Source organism: Lissotriton vulgaris, chromosome 10, assembly GCF_964263255.1.
Source record: "Lissotriton vulgaris chromosome 10, aLisVul1.2, whole genome shotgun sequence".
Taxonomy (NCBI): domain Eukaryota; kingdom Metazoa; phylum Chordata; class Amphibia; order Caudata; family Salamandridae; genus Lissotriton; species Lissotriton vulgaris.
This window is the reverse complement of record NC_141698.1, coordinates 5,281,896-5,298,566: the sequence shown is the minus strand read 5'-3', so window position 1 is coordinate 5,298,566 and position 16,671 is coordinate 5,281,896. Positions and strand designations below refer to the sequence as shown.

The window sequence follows — 16,671 nt, the reverse complement described above, 5'->3', positions numbered from 1 at the left end:
TGTGTACCCAGCATGCACCTGTGCTCAAGAGCAGTCCACTCTGTGTACCCAGCATGCACCTGTGCTCAAGAGCAGTCTACACTGTGTACCCAGCATGCAGTACCCAGCATGCAACTGTGCTCAAGAGCAGTCCACTCTGTGAACCCAGCATGCACCTGTGCTCCAGAGCAGTCCACTCTGTGTACCCAGCATGCACCAGTGCACAGGATTAGTTCATTCTGTGTACCCAAAATGCACCTGTGCTCAGGGGCAGTTCACTCTGTGTGCCCAGCATGCACCTGTGCTCAAGAGCAGTCCACTCTGTGAACCCAGCATGCAGTACCCAGCATGCAACTGTGCTCAAGAGCAGTCCACTCTGTGAACCCAGCATGCACCTGTGCTCAAGACCAGTCCACTCTGTGTACCCAGCATGCACCTGTTCTCGGGGGCACTGCCTCTTTCTATTTCCGGTTCCTGCCTCCTCCCTGAAGCCTCGGCCCCCCGTAGAGTTGTGGCCCCTCCTGTGTCTGTGGTCTCTGTGGAGTTTCAAAGCTCCAATCCTTCTCCAGCACAGGAGTCCGGCTCCTCACCCCTTTAAAGCGATCCAGAGCCAACATGGAGGCAAAATCCTCATGATACCCCAGGGAGTTTGGGGTCCAGAGGCGACGGGTAGGGCAGACTGCATAAGGGCCCTATAAGCCCCATAAGGGCCCAGTCTACCCAGTGCGAGAACGTGGGTGAATGTGTGCGCTGCCCACACATCCGGTGCCAGCGCCTCAGACTGCAAGGTGCCCTCGCGCCCGCTCCCAGGACTTGCTCGAAGGGGTCAGGCTGTCAAAGCGAGATCCTCATCCCACACACAGCAATATTATTAGGAAAGGAACCCCACAACACCTTGTTTGTGGAGAAAATTGCTGCAGGTTTATTTGCAGACCAAATATGCCAACATGGTAGGTTATTTACGGGCCATCCAAGTGCAGGCAGCCCCTCCGCCGCCTGCCCGCCTGATGAGCCATATTACACTGTGGCTGTCGCCAATCAGTGCTTACCAATTTTAGGGGAGGGGATAACCCATCCCACCGGCGAACCGCCAGTCCACGCTCTTACTCATGCCCCCGCAGGGGTGGAGCGGTCCAGGCAACCCCAGGTTGCTCAGGCTTACAACCGCCCGTAGGACTAACGGGACGCCGTCGCTCCTCCAGGGTCCCTCGCGAGGACTTGCTGGGGAATTCGGCCTTTGCACCCTTTGTGCTCCTGAAGAGGGCAGCCCTGAGTACCTTTACGCCTCTGGATCGCCCTGTAACTCCGCCGGCAACACAAAATAACAAGTTAGAGCACCTCTCCCCGCCCACCCTTGACTTACGCCGGGTGAGCGGTAGGGTTGGAAACGGCATCAAGGGCATCAGCAAAGCCGCCCTCCAGGTGGGCGGGGAGAGGCACTTATACCTCATCCCCCGCCCACCCCCTACCGGAAGTGACGCTCCGCGTGGAGCCCTAAGGGATCCCACAATGTTGGACTGTCTCGTGTGCCCTCATGTGGCACTAAGGCGGCCGCCCTCTTATGAGGGTCCCCTCCGTGGACCCCGGGCAGCCAACAGTCTGCACTGCCACAAATGCCTAACACCCACCTGAAGGCAGTCTCCACTCATCAAAGGTGGCACCTCATTCCAGGCCCGATGCCAGCTCCCAAGACATCAGGGTCCCCGGTATCCTGCCCGAGTGCTGGCCCTGTGCCCCCGCTCCGTGCTGGGCGCTCGGTTCTCCTGCCTTTGCTCCACCAGCTCCTCTGAAGACCCTCTGCTTGGATCAGTGGCCCAAGCTGTTCTCAAGAGGGCCAGCTGTTGGCCACTGTGAAGAACCTGTGAAACTCTCTGGCCGGAGTTGTCTCAGCCATGTTTTGTGTCCCCTTTGGGCTCCTGTAGAAGGGGTGCACCAGAAGTCTTGACTGGACCTACCCAGGATGGGTCTCTCCAGCTCAAGTTCGGCATCCTTCCCTGGGACAGTATGAGTGGACATTCTAACTTGGTTATGTTTTCACCTCCCTGAGAGGCAGAAAACTGCCCACACCTGTGACTTGTTCTGCCTTGTTGTCTCCACCGGCAGCACTGACAGGGCTTCCATGGCACCCATTTGCTTTCTCCCAAGTCCTATTGTCACATATGGAGTAGGTGCCACAGTACCCGTTGGTGGCCGGGGTGACCCATTGGCATTTCCTCCTAATTGACGGTCCCTCCCTTGCTCACTCCTGCTTGGCATGATCCATTCATCCCAATACCGCTTGCACGTCTTCCGCTTGCAGTGGCGCATCAACCGGGAAGACCACTTGGGACCTACTTGCACCAGATTTGTGAAACAAAATGGCCGCCGCCTGCTGACAGCCTGGGCCGCCCTTTAGAAATGGGAGCGGCTCCTGGGTATCGACTATGCATTCTGAAAGGTGAGCATCACAACATGTGCTCCTTATTTACTGTTGAGAGAATGGATCCCAAGCTAGGATTTTAGAGAACCAAAAGCTGCTTGCAGCTTAGCAATGCTGCCAGCTGCTGAATGAATTATGGGGAATCCATCCCTAAGTGAGCAGGTAAGACCCCTTGTAGGTCTAAACTCTAGCGCTGACGGTTCAGTACAGCATAAGGCCCTTCATAGGAGTAAACTCTAGTGTGATGTTTCAGTACAGGATAAGGCCCTTCGATGATATACCTTCCCTCTGCTCCCATTCCGCTGTGACTCGTCCTTCCAGGGCATCCTAGTGGGATTGCAGAACACATGCACGCCCCACTTGATAGGGACACCCCACTTATCCATACCCAGTGAGAGGGGGCAAGTTATAAGGATGATGGACAGATGACTGAAAGTACAGCATTGCACACCCTGCAAATATCTTTAACATATCCTTTCCTCTCTCCACTCGTACAGGGGTCCCCATCGTGTCCCTGTATCCCTTCCCTTAAACCAGGGTCTCCAAATTGTACCTCTCACCTTGTGCAGAGATCTCTATTGTGCTGCTGTCTCTCTCCATGCTCAGGCGTTCCAGGTGTCTCATTCCTTTTGCAAGTGTCTTTGTTGTGTCCCTATGTCTTTCACCTTCTTTACGAGTCTCTATTATGTTCTCTGTGTATCTCCCCATCAGCAGGAATGTGTCCCCGTGTCTCTCACCTTCTTCTGGGGCCTCTAACTTGTTTCTGTGTCTCTCCCCATGTCCTGAGGACTCTAAGATGTCCCTTTGTCTCTTCCCATGTCCTGAGGACTCTTAAGATGTCCCTGTCCATCTTCCCATTTCCTGAGGACTCTAAGATGTCCCTGTGTCTCTTCCCATGTCCTGAGGTTGCTAAGATGTCCCTGTGTCTCTTCCCGTGTCCTGAGGACTCTAAGTTGTTCCTGTGTCTCTTACCGTGTCCCGAGAACTCTAAGATGTCCCTGTGTCTCTTCCCATGTCCTGAGGTTTCTAAGATGTCCCTGTGTCTCTTCCCGTGTCCTGAGGACTCTAAGTTGTTCCTGTGTCTCTTACCGTGTCCTGAGGACTCTAAGATGTCCCTGTGTCTCTTCCCATGTCCTGAGGTTGCTAAGATGTCCTTGTGTCTCTTCCCATGTCCTGAGGACTCTAAGATGTCCCTTTGACTCTTCCTGAGGACTCTTAAGCTGTCCCTTTGACTCTTCACATGTCCTGAGAACTCTAAGATGAACCTGTGTCTCTTCCCATGTTCTGAGGTGTGCCTTTGACTTTTCCCATGTCCTAAGGACTCTAAGATGTCCCTGTGTCTCTTCTCATGTCCTGAGGACTCTAAGATGAACCTGTGTCTCTTCCCATGTCCTGAGGTGTCCCTTTGACTTTTCCCATGTCCTGAGGACTCTAAGATGTCCCTGTGTCTCTTCCCATGTCCTGAGGTTTCTAAGATGTCCTTGTGTCTCTTCCCATGTTCTGAGGACTCTAAGATGCTCCTGTGTCTCTTCCCATGTCCAGAGGTCTCTAAGATGTCCCTTTGACTCTTCCCATGTCCTGAGGACTCTAAGATGTCCCTGTGTCTCTTCCCATGTCCCGAGGTTTCTAAGATGTCCCTGTGTCTCTTCCCATGTCCCGATGACTCTAAGATGTCTCTTTGACTTTTCCCATGTCCTGAGGCTCTAAGATGTCCCTGTGTCTCTTCCCATGTCCTGAGGACTCTAAGATGTCCCTGTGTCTCTTCCCATGTCCTGAGGTTTCTAAGATGTCCCTGTGTCTCTTCCCATGTCCTGAGGACTCTAAGATGATCCTGTGTCTCTTCCTGTTGGACAGGCCACATGAAGGGCCACTCTCCCCCAGCCCAACCAGGCCCGAGAGCCGCCACGACAGTACCACGCATCATCATTGTACACCTGCTGCCCTCTCAGGGCCCCTGCCTGCGAGGCAAGCTAACCTCGTGGGCCCGATCCCCTGCCGGCCCACGCGGCCAACCTGAACCGCCATCTTGGACCCTTCACCACGAGGTCGCCTGGCCCCCGATCGACCCCGACCCTGGGCCTGGCCCGGCCTCAGACATCTCGGCACCACCATCCACCCAGGAGGTGAGCGGGCTACTTGGCGAGTCAATGGGAGAAAGAGGTGTCGATGGCTCCCCCCGCCAAGTGCCGCTCGCCCATCGCGCCCCCGGGCGCTGGCTCCACCCCCCTGCTGGGTGTCTGGAACCCCGCATCCCGGACCCCCGACCTCCAAGTGCGAGGGTCCGGACATCAAAGCACGCCAGCCCTATAACTGGGGCAGCTCCAGAGCAGGAAGGCAGTTGTATCTTGGAGTCGAGAGACGTAAAGAGGAACTCATCCTGAACGGACTACTGGCGCTGCCGTAGCTCTGTCCTGTGTACCATCATCCTGCCTGTTGGCGCTGCCACAGCCGTCGTAACCTTCATCCTTCATCGTCGTCCGGATCTGCTGGCGTGGCCGCGGACCGTTGTAACCGTCATCTTCATCGGGACCTGCAGGCTCCGCCGCGGACCGTCATCGTTCATCCGACCATCTCGGGACCTGCTTGGCTCCTCCACGGCCCGATCATCAAGAACGCCGAGCTCAAGGATTGAGAGCTATTTTTAGACTCACCGGTAACTAAAGACTGTCCCGCTACCCTTTTCCCCAAACCAAAGACTAAGCTAGAGGGGACCCCTGAGTCCAGACCTCCTTGTACCATATCATCATAACCTAAGAATTGCATATAAAGTCTCGTAACCTTCAGTCTTGTGTGGTGTCCGTCTGTGGGGGGGAAGTTATTCATCTGTACAGTCGTTGGAGACGGCTCTCCCTGGAGACCTCTCCCCGTACCTCGGCCGACCCTCCCGGTCCGTCTAACATTGGTGGCCAGCGGCGCGATTCGAATCACCGCATAACGTACAGAAAATAGCTCACCCCACAACGAACCATAATGACAACTAAAGAAAGCGGATCAACCGAGAAGTTCCAAATGGAAAAACTAGAGGAGTACAGCCACCGTGAACTAAAGCAGTTCTGCATCGAACTAGGTATCGCTACCACCGGACTAAGCACCAAGGACGATTTTAAACATGCCCTACAGTCTTGGGCAGAGACCGGGGATACCGAAGCCCCTGAGCAAAGCACCGCAGAAAAAACCACCACAGTCCCTGAAGGGCAAAGAACCGGTCTCCCGCAAGACGAGATCCAAGAAAGAGAAAAAGTCCGACTACACGAGCTAGAAATGGCCCGACTCAAGATGGAAATAGAACTCAAGTTGGCCGAACAAAAAATCAACTTAGAGCACCTACGTCTCCGAGAAGAAAGAGAGGAGAAACAGAGACAAAGGGAGCTCGAGGAAAAGAAACTGGCGTACGAGCACGAACGGAACATAGCCGAGATCAACCTGCGCAAACAGAATAAAGAGTTAGGGGTGCCCGAGAGACCACACACCCCGGGGACCGCGGAGAAAAAAGTACACATCCCCAAGGATGTGGTCCGAGAATATTTCCGAGAGGACGACATCCAACAATGGTTTAAGGCCTATGAAATCGCTATGACTGCGCACCGGATCGATAGAACCGACTGGGGTGCCGGTCTATGGGGCAGATTCCTCAATGAAGGCCGCGATACCCTGTTACAGCTCCCAGACCACCAGATGACCTCCTACGACCATATGAAAGCGGCCCTCCTCACCCGCTATGGTCTCACGCCCGAGATGTACCGCCAGAGGTTCCGAGACTGCACACGTATCCCGGGTACAACTTGGGTGGACTATGTAACGTACTTTAGCAGAGCTTTCGAAGGCTGGATCAAAGGAAACAACGTCACGACATACGAGCAGCTGTTCAATCTGATGGTATGGGAGCACCTGTCCAACAATTGCTTCATCGAACTACGCCAACACCTCCTCGACAGCAAGTTGACCGATCCCCGGCAGCTCGCAGCCGAAGCTGACCGGTGGGAGATAACCAGAGTGGGCCGGAATGGGTCCTACGAGCAAAACAGGAACAACAATGGACACCACCGACCGAGAGGAGGGGGAGGGGGCCAAGGACGAGGAAGAGACAACACTCCGGCCGCCCCCGTTGCCAGCACCACCCCCCCGGCCAACCGGGGCAGCACCCCGGCGCGACCGGGGTACAGAGCCAATGTCACATGTCACCGATGCCAGCGAGTCGGCCACTATGCAAATGACCCAAGCTGCCCGCAGTATCAGAGTCCAAAACCCCGCCAAATGGCCGCCGCGGCACTAGGGGAAGAACAGATCCCCGAGGAACAAGAAACAGACCAGCAAGAGTATCAAGAGTGGGAGCCAGCCGCCATGACTCTCGCGTGCTTAGGGGGAAGAGACATGGTCCCGCGGGTCCCCCTACCCGCTAACACCCAGAAGTACAGCCAATGGGTAAGCATCAATGGACGACGGGCCGAAGCCCTTCGGGACACCGGGGCCAGTGTGACAGCCGTCCGCTGTCACCTGGTGACCCCAGAACAATATCTACCGAACATCCTCTGCCCTGTGCGATCAGCCGACAACTCGGAAAGTCTGTGTCGGATGGCCTGCGTCCCCTTTGAGTGGGGAGGGGTCTCCGGCATGCTGAAAGTGACGGTCCGAGACGACTCCCCCGTGGACTGCCTACTCGGAAATGACCTGGAGAGCTCCCCGTGGGCAACCGTGGAGCGAAAAGAACACTTGGGGATGTTAGGCGTCCCGGACTGGGCGTGCGTCACCACCCGGTCCATGGCCGCCCGGGCCAACCCTCACCCCGAAGAACCAGAATGGCCGGCGCCACCGCCTCCGGTCGCCCCAGCCGAGACCATCGACCATGACACCCCCCTCGAACCGTCCGACATCGCTAACCTTGACCAGTGGGCCCAAGAGGGGGGACCCACGCAAGAACAATTTCGCCGGGAGCAGAAGACCTGTCCCTCCCTAGAGGGACTCCGTCAACAAGCGCTCGCCCAAGGCGCAGGGGACACTTCCGGAACTCATTGGGTCTACTGGGACAATGATCTACTGTACAGCGAGCAAAGAATCGCCGAGCTGGGGGCCAACAGAGTACTAGCGGTACCCCTCCGTTTCAGAGACTTCCTGTTAAACTTGGCCCACGATGTCCCCCTGGCAGGGCACCTCGGACAAGATAAAACTTACAGCCGCCTAGTGACCCACTTCTTCTGGCCCAAAATGAGAAACGATGTACACCAGCATTGCCGATCTTGCCCCACGTGCCAAGCCAGTGGGAAGAGCGGCCGCAAACTAAAGGCCCCCTTGCAACCCTTTCCAGTAGTCACGACCCCATTTGAGAGGGTCGGAATAGACATTGTGGGACCCCTAGACCCGCGTACAAAACAAGGCCATCGCTTTATTCTGGTGCTGGTGGACCACGCCACCCGCTACCCTGAGGCTATACCTCTCCGGACCGTGACAGCCCCAGTGGTCGGCCGGGCCCTGATGGGGATCTTCTCCCGTGTGGGGTTCCCCCGAGAAGTCGTCAGCGACAGAGGCACGAACTTTATTTCTAAATACATGAAATCACTCTGGCAACAGTGTGGGGTCACCTACCGATTCACGACCCCCTATCACCCCCAAGGGAACGGACTGGTTGAGCGGTTCAACCGCACACTAAAAGGGATGATCGGGGGATTGGAAGAGCCCCTTCGTCGCCAGTGGGATGTACTGCTGCCGTGCCTCCTCTTCGCCTACCGGGAGGTCCCACAAAAATCACTAGGCTTCAGCCCATTTGAACTGCTATACGGGCACCCAGTGCGGGGGCCGCTCAGCCTGATCAAAGAAGGCTGGGAGATGCCTCTGGCCAAGAACCCTCCAGACGTCTTCCGGTACCTCCTCACCCTCCGCAACCAGTCCCAGCGGTTCAGAGACCTAGCAAAAGCCAACCTAGAGGCCAGTCAAGAGGATATGAAAAAATGGTATGACCAGAACGCCTCATCCATTGAATTCGAGCCGGGACAACAAGTATGGGTAATGTCCCCCACAGAACCTTGCGCTCTCCAAGACAAATGGACGGGGCCCTTCAAGGTAATCGAGCGCAAGGGTCCTGCCACCTATCTGATCGATATGGGGTCCTCCCGGAACCCACTCTGGGTCCTCCACACCAACAGGCTGAAACCTCACTTTGCACGAACCGAACTCAGCCTACTGATGGCCACAGACAACGGGGCTGAAGACGACTCCGAGCCTCTCCCTGACCTCCTGCGGACCCAGGAGCAAGACGGCTCCGTAGACGGGGTCCGCCTCTCGGAGACCCTCACCAGAGAACAACGCCAAGAGTGCCAAGCCCTCCTGTCACAGTTCGCCAGCCTGTTCTCCCTCACACCAGGTGTCACGTCCTGGTGTATGCACGATGTGGACACCGGAGATAGCCCTCCTATCCGTCACCGGGCCTACCGCGTACCTGATCGGGTACGGGCCTGCATCCAGGCGGAAGTAGCCAAGATGCTCACGCTCGGGGTCATCGAGCCCTCAGACAGTCCATGGGCCAGCCCGGTCGTGCTGGTCCCCAAAGCAGCCGCCCCCGGAACCACCCCAGAACTCCGGTTCTGTGTCGACTACCGGGGCCTGAATGAGGTCACCCGGACGGACGCACATCCCATCCCCCGGGCAGATGAACTGGTCGACCGAATGGGAGCTGCCCGCTACCTCAGCATCTTCGACCTGACAGCAGGTTATTGGCAGATCGGCCTCACACCCCGAGCACAGGAACGCTCTGCCTTCTCCACCCCCGATGGCCACTATCATTTTACGGTCATGCCTTTCGGCATGAAAAATGCACCAGCGACTTTCCAACGGCTCGTCAATAAGGTCCTGGCGGGGCTCGAAGGGTTCAGCGCCGCCTACCTAGACGACATCGCTGTGTACAGCCACCACTGGACCGAACACCTCCACCACCTCCGAGCAGTGCTGCAAGCCCTTCAACGAGCTGGCCTCACGATCAAGGCCAGCAAATGTCAAATTGGACAAGGGTCTGTGACCTACCTCGGGCACCAGGTGGGAAGCGGCCTAGTGGCCCCTCTACAGCTAAAAATTGCCGCCATCCAGGACTGGCAGCCCCCTATCACCCAAACCGAGGTACGAGCATTCCTGGGCCTCACAGGCTATTACCGAAGGTTTGTAAAAGACTATGGAACCATAGTGGGGCCTCTCACGGAACTCACGTCAAAGAATCAACCAAAGAAAGTGAACTGGACCCCAGAGTGTCAAACGGCATTCGAACAATTGAAGGCCGCCATGTGTTCCGCTCCTGTGCTCCAGGCCCCCGACTACAGCCGGGAGTTCCTCGTCCAGACGGACGCCTCCGACCAGGGCATTGGGGCGGTCCTGTCCCAAGTGAACACCGAAGGCCTTGATCAACCCGTGGCCTTCATCAGCCGTAGACTCCTACCCCGGGAGCAACGCTGGAGCACCATAGAGAGAGAAGCATTCGCCGTGGTATGGGCCCTCAAAAAGCTCCGGCCCTACCTTTTTGGCACCCACTTCCGGGTGCAGACCGACCACCGACCCCTGCAGTGGCTGATGCATATGCGGGGGGAAAACCCAAAGTTGCTGCGCTGGTCCATCTCCTTGCAAGGTATGGACTTCACAGTCGAACACCGGCCAGGACCAGATCACGCCAACGCAGACGGCCTGTCCCGGTTTTTCCGCCTCGACGACGAGAGTCCCCAAGAAGATGGGTAACTCTCCCCGCCTTCAGCTGGGGGGGACGCATGTTGGACAGGCCACATGAAGGGCCACTCTCCCCCAGCCCAACCAGGCCCGAGAGCCGCCACGACAGTACCACGCATCATCATTGTACACCTGCTGCCCTCTCAGGGCCCCTGCCTGCGAGGCAAGCTAACCTCGTGGGCCCGATCCCCTGCCGGCCCACGCGGCCAACCTGAACCGCCATCTTGGACCCTTCACCACGAGGTCGCCTGGCCCCCGATCGACCCCGACCCTGGGCCTGGCCCGGCCTCAGACATCTCGGCACCACCATCCACCCAGGAGGTGAGCGGGCTACTTGGCGAGTCAATGGGAGAAAGAGGTGTCGATGGCTCCCCCCGCCAAGTGCCGCTCGCCCATCGCGCCCCCGGGCGCTGGCTCCACCCCCCTGCTGGGTGTCTGGAACCCCGCATCCCGGACCCCCGACCTCCAAGTGCGAGGGTCCGGACATCAAAGCACGCCAGCCCTATAACTGGGGCAGCTCCAGAGCAGGAAGGCAGTTGTATCTTGGAGTCGAGAGACGTAAAGAGGAACTCATCCTGAACGGACTACTGGCGCTGCCGTAGCTCTGTCCTGTGTACCATCATCCTGCCTGTTGGCGCTGCCACAGCCGTCGTAACCTTCATCCTTCATCGTCGTCCGGATCTGCTGGCGTGGCCGCGGACCGTTGTAACCGTCATCTTCATCGGGACCTGCAGGCTCCGCCGCGGACCGTCATCGTTCATCCGACCATCTCGGGACCTGCTTGGCTCCTCCACGGCCCGATCATCAAGAACGCCGAGCTCAAGGATTGAGAGCTATTTTTAGACTCACCGGTAACTAAAGACTGTCCCGCTACCCTTTTCCCCAAACCAAAGACTAAGCTAGAGGGGACCCCTGAGTCCAGACCTCCTTGTACCATATCATCATAACCTAAGAATTGCATATAAAGTCTCGTAACCTTCAGTCTTGTGTGGTGTCCGTCTGTGGGGGGGAAGTTATTCATCTGTACAGTCGTTGGAGACGGCTCTCCCTGGAGACCTCTCCCCGTACCTCGGCCGACCCTCCCGGTCCGTCTAACACTTCCCATGTCTTAAGGACTCTAAGATGATCCTGTGTCTCTTCCCATGTCGTGAGGACTCGAGGATGTCCCTGTGTCTCTTCCCATGCCCTGAGGTTTCTAAGATGTCCCTGTGTCTCTTCCCATGTCCCGATGACTCTAAGATGTCCCTTTGACTTTTCCCATGTCCTGAGGACTCTAAGATGAACATGTGTCTCTTCCCATGTCCTGAGGACTCTAAGATGAACCTGTGTCTCTTCCCATGTCCGGAGGACTCTAAGATGTCCCTGTGTCTCTTCCCATGTCCTGAGGTTTCTAAGATGTCCCTGTGTCTCTTCCCATGTCCCGATGACTCTAAGATGTCCCTTTGACCTTTCCCATGTCCTGAGGACTCTAAGATGAACATGTGTCTCTTCCCATGTCCTGAGGACTCTAAGATGATCCTGTGTCTCTTCCCATGTCCCGAGGACTCTAAGATGTCCCTGTGTCTCTTCCAATGTCCCAAGAACTCTAAGATGATCCTGTGTCTCTTCCCATGTCCTGAGGTTTCTAAGATGTCCCTGTGTCTCTTCCCATGTCCTGAGGACTCTAAGATGTCCCTGTGTCTCTTCCCGTGTCCTAAGGGTTCTAAGATGTCTCTGTGTCTCTTCCCATCTCCAGAGAACTCTAAGATGTCCCTGTGTCTCTTCCCATGTCCTGAGGTTTCTAAGATGTCCCTGTGTCTCTTCCCATGTCCTGAGGACTCTAAGATGTCCCTGTGTTTCTTCCTATGTCCTAAGGACTCTGTTGTTCCTGTGTCTCTTCCCTTGTCATGAGGATTCTAAGTTGTTCCTGTGTCTCTTCCCATGTCCTGAGGACTCTAAGTTGTTCCTGTGTCTCTTCCCATGTCTTGAGGACTCTAAGATGATCCTGTGTCTCTTCCCATGTCCCGAGAACTCTAAGATGTCCCTGTGTCTCTTCCCATGTCCTGAGGACTCTAAGATGTCCCTGTGTCTCTTCCCATGTCCTGAGGACTCTGTTGTTCCTGTGTCTCATTCCTTGTCATGAGGATTCTAAGTTGTTCCTGTGTCTCTTCCCATGTCCAGAGGACTCGAAGATGTCACTGTGTCTCTTCCCATGTCCTGAGGACTCTAAGATGTCCCTGTGTCTCTTCCCATGTCCCGAGAACTCTAAGATGTCCCTGTGTCTCTTCCCATGTCCTGAGGACTCTAAGATGTCCCTGTGTCTCTTCCCATGTCCCGAGAACTCTAAGATGTCCCTGTGTCTCTTCCCATGTCCTGAGGACTCTAAGATGTCCCTGTGTCTCTTCCCATGTCCCGAGAACTCTAAGTTGTTCCTGTGTCTCTTCCCATGTCTTGAGGACTCTAAGATGATCCTGTGTCTCTTCCCATGTCCCGAGAACTCTAAGATGTCCCTGTGTCTCTTCCCATGTCCTGAGGACTCTAAGATGTCCCTGTGTCTCTTCCCATGTCCTGAGGACTCTGTTGTTCCTGTGTCTCATTCCTTGTCATGAGGATTCTAAGTTGTTCCTGTGTCTCTTCCCATGTCCAGAGGACTCGAAGATGTCACTGTGTCTCTTCCCATGTCCTGAGGACTCTAAGATGTCCCTGTGTCTCTTCCCATGTCCTGAGGACTCTAAGATGTCCCTGTGTCTCTTCCCATGTCCTGAGGACTCTAAGATGTCCCTGTGTCTCTTCCCATGTCCCGAGAACTCTAAGATGTCCCTGTGTCTCTTCCCATGTCCTGAGGTTTCTAAGATGCCCCTGTGTCTCTTCCCATGTCCTGAGGACTCTAAGATGTCCCTGTGTCTCTTCCCATGTCCTGAGGACTCTGTTGTTCCTGTGTCTCTTCCCTTGTCATGAGGATTCTAAGTTGTTCCTGTGTCTCTTCCCATGTCCTGAGGACTCTAATGTCCCTGTGTCTCTTCCCATGTCCTGAGGACTCTAAGATGTCCCTGTGTCTCTTCCCATGTCCTGAGGTTTCTAAGATGTCCCTGTGTCTCTTCCCGTGCCCTGAGGACTCTAAGTTGTTCCTGTGTCTCTTACCGTGTCCTGAGGACTCTAAGATGTCCCTGTGTCTTTTCCCGTGTCCTGAGGACTCTAAGATGTCCCTGTGTCTCTTGCCATGTCCTGAGGACTCTAAGATGTCCCTGTGTCTCTTCCCATGTCCCGAGGACTCTAAGATGTCCCTGTGTCTCTTCCCGTGTCCTGAGGACTCTAAGTTGTTTCTGTGTCTCTTCCCGTGTCCTGAGGACTCTAAGTTGTTTCTGTGTCTCTTCCCGTGTCCTGAGGACTCTAAGTTGGTCCTGTGTCTCTTCCCGTGTGCTCGCAGGTCAGCGACCAGCTCATGGAGATCAACGACAAAAGCACAGCGGGCATGAGCCACGCCGAGGCTGTGGAGCAGATCCGCAGCGGGGGCAACAAGATCAAACTAGTCTTGAGGAGAGGAAACGGCTATATACCGGACTATGGTGAGTGCTGCCATGAGCGCTGGTGGAGCCTGGAGTGAGGTCTACTTTGGGGGTGAGCGCTGGGGAAACCTGAGGTATGGTCCAGGGGGAAGTGATGGGGAGAGATCACCAGAGGAGCGTTGGGTGAGGTCTGGGGATTGAACGCTAGGGGGCCGTGGGGTAAGGTCTGGAGGAGATCAAAGGGGCTGAAGCACTAGAGGAGGCTGGGGCTACCTGTGTGGCTTCTATTCCCTGGAGTCCCCGTGACGCCTTACGTCCTGTAACTCTCTTGCGGTCTGTTTCCAGTCGATACCTCCTCTATCAAAAAGATTATTCTAAATGCTTACTCTAATGAAGTACGTTTGCCCAGAGTCTATACACCTACCCGTCCATCTATATGACACCCACAGTGCAGCCAGTACCTGCTTCTTTACAGCCCAGAAACCCCACATCTCATTACCACCCGGTGCTGCCAACTGGTAACACCCAACGCCCAGAATCTGATCACTCAGATTTGTAACAACCAATATCAAACCAAAGCGTTATCCTCAGAGCTGAGAGACCGGGTATCTAAAACGACTCTTCATTTCACCCCAAATCACAATAATGATCAATCCTGGCCAAGGCTCCCCATATCTGCTTCTGGGTGACCTGTAGAATAGGGATGACCAAACACTACAGACCTCTCAATGGACTATGAGGTAACTGGGGTTGACCAATCACCTCAATGTATCGACCATAGTTGTGTCCCATGTGTTGGCCATCAGTGACCAAACCACTCCTTGTATCCCATGTGTTGGCCATCGTTGACCAAACGCCTCCTTGTGTCCCATGTGTTGGCCATCAGTGACCAAACCACTCCTTGTATCCCATGTGTTGGCCATCGTTGACCAAACGCCTCCTTGTGTCCCATGTGTTGGCCATCAGTGACCAAACCACTCCTTGTATCCCATGTGTTGGCCATCGTTGACCAAACGCCTCCTTGTGTCCCATATGTTGGCATCGTTGACCAAACGCCTCCTTGTGTCCCATGTGTTGGCCATCGTTGAACAAACGCCTCCTTGTATCCCATGTGTTGGCCATCGTTGACCAAACGCCTCCTTGTGTCCCATGTGATGGCCATCATTGACATAGACCCCCCCCCTTGCGTCCCATGTGTTGGCCATCGTTGACCAAACGCCTCCTTGTGTCCCATGTGTTGGCGACCCTTGATCAAACGCCTCCTTGTGTCCCATGTGTTGGCCATCATTGACCAAACACCTCCTTGTGGCCCATGTGTTGGCCATCGTTGATCAAACACCTCCTTGTATCCCATGTGTTGGCCACCATTGACCAAACGCCTCCTTGTATCCCATGTGTTGGCCATCGTTGACCAAACACCTCCTTGTATCCCATGTGTTGGCCACCATTGACCAAACGCCTCCTTGTGCCCCTTGTGTTGGCCATCGTTGACCAAACGCCTCCTTGTGTCCCATGTGTTGGCCACCATTGACCAAACGCCTCCTTGTGCCCCTTGTGTTGGCCATCGTTGACCAAACGCCTCCTTGTATCCCATGTGTTGGCCATCGTTGACCAAACGCCTCCTTGTGTCCCATGTGTTGGCCACCGTTGACCAAACGCCTCCTTGTGCCCCTTGTGTTGGCCATCGTTGACCAAACGCCTCCTTGTATCCCATGTGTTGGCCATCATTGACATAGACCCTCCTTGTGTCCCATGTGTTGGCCATCAGTGACCAAACGCCTCCTTGTGGCCCATGTGTTGGCATCGTTGACCAAACGCCTCCTTGTGTCCCTTGTGTGGGCGACCCTTGACCAAACGCCTTCTGGTGGTCCATGAGTTGGCCATCGCTGACCAAACGCCTCCTTGTGTCCCTTGTGTTGGCGACCCTTGACCAAACGCCTCTTGTATCCCATGTGTTGGCCATCATTGACATAGACCCTCCTTGTGTCCCATGTGTTGGCCATCAGTGACCAAACGCCTCCTTGTGGCCCATGTGTTGGCATCGTTGACCAAACGCCTCCTTGTGTCCCTTGTGTGGGCGACCCTTGACCAAACGCCTTCTGGTGGTCCATGAGTTGGCCATCGCTGACCAAACGCCTCCTTGTGTCCCTTGTGTTGGCGACCCTTGACCAAACGCCTCTTGTATCCCATGTGTTGGCCATCATTGACATAGACCCTCCTTGTGTCCCATGTGTTGGCCATCAGTGACCAAACGCCTCCTTGTGTCCATGTGTTGGCCATTGTTGACCAAACCCCTCCTTGTGTCCCATGTGTTGGCCACCGTTGACCAAACGTCTCCTTGTGTCCCATGTGTTGGTGACCCTTGACCAAACGCCTCCTGGTGGTCCATGAGTTGGCCATCTTTGGCCTTTTCTCCTCTTTTACTTTTAATACATGTAAAGTACATGTCCTTTCTGTGTCATATGTGGCACACTGCCTTAAGGACTCGGTAGGCCTGCCAGAGGGGTGACTTACCCAGATGTACAGGGGGAGCGGTGGCGTTGCCATCGCTTTCAATGGCAAAGTCAGGCTCGCAGTGCCGGGCTGCTCTACCAGCCGCAGAGGTGGACTGGGGGACTTGCTTTACTTGGGGGACCGCCAGGGTTACACAATCAGTGCTGCAAGCTCTGGGGTACACCTCTAACCTGCATGCTCTGGGTACCAGGTACCATTTACTAGGGAGTTACAGGTAAGTTAGCCATTTCCAGTTGAGTATACCCATTCGGCACACACTTTAGGGTCAGCGCCCTGGCAGGGAGGTCTGGTAAGCAGACCTCAGTGCACTCTCGGAGTCAAAAAACCAGCAGCATCAGTTGAAAAACTTTGGGTTGACCATACAAAAAGAGGCGTTGCCTTACATAAATGTATAAGTTGACTCTCAGACTCTGCTTTCCTAGCCCCGCCCCTCATGACTCCACCCCCTTTGCTCTGCCACACCTTGACCCCCAATTTATGGGTTCCCAGATTGCATTTTCTTCTAATTCAAGCCATGATTCCAGGGCAGACAGGTGCCCTTGCCCTGTGCCCTCTGGGGTGTCTTCCATTACGCTC

General features: G+C 55.3%; 1 protein-coding gene across 4 annotated transcripts in view; it reads left to right on the top strand.

Annotated features, from left to right (window-relative positions):
- LOC147684291 (membrane-associated guanylate kinase, WW and PDZ domain-containing protein 1-like) overlaps positions 1–16,671 on the top strand; it is a 257,214-nt gene that overhangs the window by 230,731 nt on the left and 9,812 nt on the right. For all 4 annotated transcript variants that reach the window (XR_015300632.1, XR_015300633.1, XM_086940160.1 and 1 more), the window contains one exon: positions 13,503–13,641. Coding sequence is in view for 2 of the 4 variants with exons in the window: in XM_086940160.1 (XP_086796286.1) it covers positions 13,503–13,641 (139 nt within the window). In the remaining 2 variants the exon portion in view is untranslated. The remainder of the gene's footprint in view (positions 1–13,502; positions 13,642–16,671) is intronic.